The 4701-nt window shown below is 41.3% G+C and overlaps 1 protein-coding gene across 1 annotated transcript; it reads right to left on the bottom strand.

Annotated features, from left to right (window-relative positions):
* Positions 1-2290: 2290 nt before the first annotated feature.
* On the bottom strand, positions 2291-4359 carry LOC112903278 (dirigent protein 1-like). The gene is made up of 3 exons (XM_025972516.1): positions 3955-4359; positions 3170-3359; positions 2291-2680 (listed from the first exon to the last, which is right to left on the bottom strand). The coding sequence occupies exons 1-3, from the start codon at positions 4296-4298 to the stop codon at positions 2654-2656; spliced, it is 561 nt and encodes a 186-aa protein (XP_025828301.1). The 5' UTR covers positions 4299-4359; the 3' UTR covers positions 2291-2653.
* Positions 4360-4701: the final 342 nt, after the last annotated feature.

Raw genomic sequence — 4701 nt, forward strand, 5'->3', positions numbered from 1 at the left:
GCGGCGAGGTTCCATTAGGTTCATAGAAGGACCCAGGTGATCTGCCTACCTGACATGCCAATTGTTGGATTTGTGGTCCGGCAAGTCCACCTAGGGTATCCCTAGATGGTAGATTTGAGGTGAGGGAGATCGCAGAGCCAAGAACACTGATGGTCACACAAGACGCAAGGATCAGACAAGTTTGGGCTGCTTGGAGCGTAATACCCTACGTCCTATATCGATTGCTGTGTTATAGTGCTGATTCCTGATGAAGCTTAGGGCCTCAGCGAGTAATATGCCGGGTTTACAAAGGGATTAATTTGTCTCCTATAGGTACCCTTGAGCCACCTTATATAGTCCAATAGCAGTGAGTTACAAGTTAGGTCAAGAACCTATTGGGATAGTTATTTTACAAAGAAACGACTCGGTTTAGCATACAACATCTCGGAAGTAAAATCCAACTCAGATCTGATCCACGAAGGATCCGACATGCACTTTATGTAGCTTGACCTAGTGCCTCAAATATTATATGGGCCCATCTCCTGAAGATTCGGGTCCCCTTCCGTTGGTATATCCCGAGGTCTACCTCCGTCAATATATGAGTACATATCTTGGAAGTTATACATGGAGCCTCTAATAGAAATAACAAAGAAAATGAATGGTAATGCTATTCGACACCCTAGTTGTAGCATTTATTATACACCCATAAGTAAAATTACTGGCTGAACCGACTATAAATTACCGTATTTGTTTGAGAGTCATATGTGAATTTTTCCTACACGTCCACTCAAAGACATGAACACAGGACAATACAGAATGCATTGTTTGCCGCCAATATAATTCACTGCCAATATAAAAGGGCATACATCAAATATATCTTGTCCTTGTGGTATGATTCAAACATGAAGTCATACAAATAGTTCAACATAGCGTAGATCGCTAACTAGGATGCATAACCCCACGCCATGAACCACATATTATTTGACATGCATTAGAAATAGAAAGGGTGCTAGTACATCGACACCGCATAGCTTCAAACAACAGTACGGAAAGCTTCCACTTGGACATATTATTTCCTTCAAATTATGAACTTATTAATAGGTACTCCAGAAAACTTGCTGTCTAAATCATTAACCTGTACAGAATAAAGTAAAATCATTGCTAATGTTAAAATCGTACACATAGAGACATAGTTGTTATTTGTAAGGTGTCTAGTAAATATCATGCACGTGAGTAATGAAGATACCCCTCCTACAAACTGGTTTTGTTCAAAACTTTGATACAGCTTATGATTGTGAATGATAAATTTGGATGCCGGCCTATGCCGGCCTATGCAATCAAAATTCTTAAACCAAAATATTACATATGTTTCTGCAAAAAAATGCTACTGGGATACTGGCTACATGTCATACGAAAATACATGCTCTCAAGCATCTTTAGTTTTGGGCACACCCTTCTCACGAAAACAGCGGCGTCCGGCGACAGAGGGTGATGAGGGCCAGTCAAATGGGTTCGACTCGACGCAGGGAAGCTCGAATTGATGTCGGTTCTGTCAGCGAGGCTTCGGACACGATTAATCAGCGACAAGTATCAACCAGCAGCTCCTCTAACACCGATGGCGCGCAGCGCAGAACAAACGGCGGGGGCAAGCATGTGCGGCAGAGGGGAGCGTGGCGGCGCTCATGCCAGAGGGGTGCGGTTTAAGGGCGTGGGAGACGGCGCACAGGGGGAGGGCTACGCCTGGGCGTGCGTGCCTAGGTGGCTTGCGCTCAGGTTCCTGACCCGAGCTCGGCTCGCTCCCTGCGGAAGAGGTGACGGACCAGACAGATGGGGGCCGCCTATCGGTCAGTGTGCGGAGAGCAGGCTGTGGGTGGCCGGCGGTGGCGGGTCGGGTCGAGCCTGATGTGGGACTTGCGACTTGGCCCGATCCGGCAAGGGGGTTCGGATTTTCTTTAAATTCTCAGGAAAATGATATTTTAGTTAAAAATAAATTCGGAAATACATGGAAAATATTTTAAAATGTAGAAAAAGTATCCCTAGGCTTCCAAAAATGTCGAGAAAAATTTCAGAGATGAAGTTGGACATAATGAACCCAAATAAAGTACTTAGAGATCGTGAAAAGGTTCCTAAAAGCTTGCAAAAAATTGAATTAGCTCTACAAAAATTGAGAACAAAAACCAGCAAGATCTGGAAAAATTCTTGGAAAATTTAGAGGATGGTAAACATATTCAAAAAGATATTCTCATCCTAAAATTAAAATTTTGGGGTGTGACATTTTTCCCCCTACACATTCACTCGTAGACATCAGACATGAACACAGGATAATACATAATATATTATTTGGGGCCAATATAATTCACTGCCAGTAAAAGGGCATACATCAAATATATTCTTGTCCTTGTGGTAAGATTCAAACATGAAGTCATACACATAGTTTAAAATAGCGTAGGTCACTAACTAGGATGCATAACCCCATGCCATAAACCACATATTATTTGACTTGCATAAGAAACAGAAAGTGTGCAAGTACATTGACACACCATAGCTTCAAACAACAGTACTGAATGCTTCCACTTGAGCATATTATTTCCTTCAAATTATTAACTTAATAGGTACTTCAGAAAAATTGTTGAGCAAATTTCTGAGGGCACAATTCGATGTGACCCGTTGCACTTCAAATAGACACAGCAATACCATGAACCTGTACAGAATAAATTAAAATCATAGTTAATGTTAAGATCGTACAGAGACATATTTGTTCTTTGTCAGGAGTCTAGTAATTAAATATCATGCATGTGACTAATGAAGGTACCTGCTACAAACTGGTTTTGTTCAAAACCTTTGATACAGCTGTATATGATTGTGGATGCTAAATTTTAGATGCCCGCCTATGCAATCAAAATTCATAAACCAGAATATAACATATGTTTCTGCCACAAAATGCTACAGGGATATTGGGTACATGTTATATGAAAATACATGCTCTTAAGCATCTTTAGTTTTGGGCACCCTTCCCGGGAAAACAAGTCTGATATGATATGGCCACATAATTCCTGTTTTACTGCTACAGTCATATAAAATGCATTATTAGTGCTATATGGTTCTACATAATAGATTGTAAACATGTGGCCCAACGGGCACTTAGAATTATACGATAGACGTAAAACTGATCTCAAGAGCTATCACATACCGCTGTTGAAGTGTCGGGAGTAAATATATGAACATCAAGCTCTCGTACAATATCAGTGATACTACTCATGGTACTCGGGATTTCTTTGTATTTTATGTAGCCACGTGCATTATAGAAGGCTTGGGTGCCACCAATAATTGACCACTCACCATCAAGCATCCCTAAAACTTGAATTGTGGAACCTGCAAACCTTTTTCATTCACATATAGAATTATCACAGTGAGCATTTATATACTGAACCATTTTATGCACATATAACTGGAGAATATATGAAAAAATCTACTTGCACACCCTTAATGTAAATAAAGTTTACACCCAGGACCGCCTAAAGAAAGAAAAAGAAATCCAATAAGTTTCCTAAAGCTGCAAATGTTTAAAATCCCTTCAATTTTTTGTTGTAGTAATAGTATGGTGATCAAGGCATTATTGGAAATGACAAACTACTTTCAGATGCCACAAATTCACCTTTAAGGAAGGGGTGCAATGTTGCAGACTATTACAACCTGCATTGGATGGTTGTCCAAAAAGGGATATCTTAAAAAGGTTGGCTTGGATGAAAATCCTTTGGATTAGTTCATGCGAGAATACCTAGTGCAGTCCTTGTATTCCACAATGCCTTAGGGATTTATAATTCCACATGTGTGGTAAGGTATGTGAGACCTGTTGGTATCATCAATCCCCATACGCTGAATATTCTTATGATTAATCCGAAGAAAAATCTACACACAGAAGAACGGACCTCCCCACACATTGGCTGACCCTTGCATATAGAAAAGGAATTTTACCTGTCGTCCTGGAATACGTAGATGTGAGAAATGTACCAGTCCTTGCTGGTTTCACCAGTTAACAAATGGAAGCCTCTCGCGCGCCCGACTATATTGTTATTGGGATCTGGTCCCTTTGTTAGCAACCAGTGGTCAGCAACCCATCCTTGCCAAGCTACTTCATTAGGGTTTGTGACATTTGCCCAAGCAGGGAATTGGTGCAAGTACATGTGTAGGTGAGTCTCCTTCTGTGGTGGACAATCATATGGACATGGATAACTTTCTCCATGGGGACCTGCAAAAGCCAGGACCCCAGGCAGCAAGAGGAAGCACAGAAAGATCAAGGAGTTGGAGAGAGCCGCCATGATTGTTGACCCCAAGGGCAAGAGGAAAATGGAGTAACAGGAGGCTATACAGATGTTGTGTTCGTTGTGAGCTGTGCGACATTTGAGGGGAGCGAGGTGGTATTTTATAGAGGACATGGAGTGCGAGCGAGGCTTGAAGGGTACAGATATTATATTCAGTAAACATCTCTCGTTGCCCTTAGCCACACAATACAACAGTGAGAGAGCTAACTACACAGACCATCTGTTTCCTAGGATTATGAAATTATCTGATTTTCATAGTGGAGACGAGGACCATCCATTGCAATCCTGCCAGCCTTTCTTCCCTGCTAGGTTAAGAAAAATTTCAAATTTGTTATTGATGAGCTCATTATCATGAAGGTAAACTGTTTGTTGTAATAGAAACCCCGGTTGGTTAGTCTTC

Source organism: Panicum hallii, chromosome 8, assembly GCF_002211085.1.
Source record: "Panicum hallii strain FIL2 chromosome 8, PHallii_v3.1, whole genome shotgun sequence".
Taxonomy (NCBI): Eukaryota; Viridiplantae; Streptophyta; class Magnoliopsida; order Poales; family Poaceae; genus Panicum; species Panicum hallii.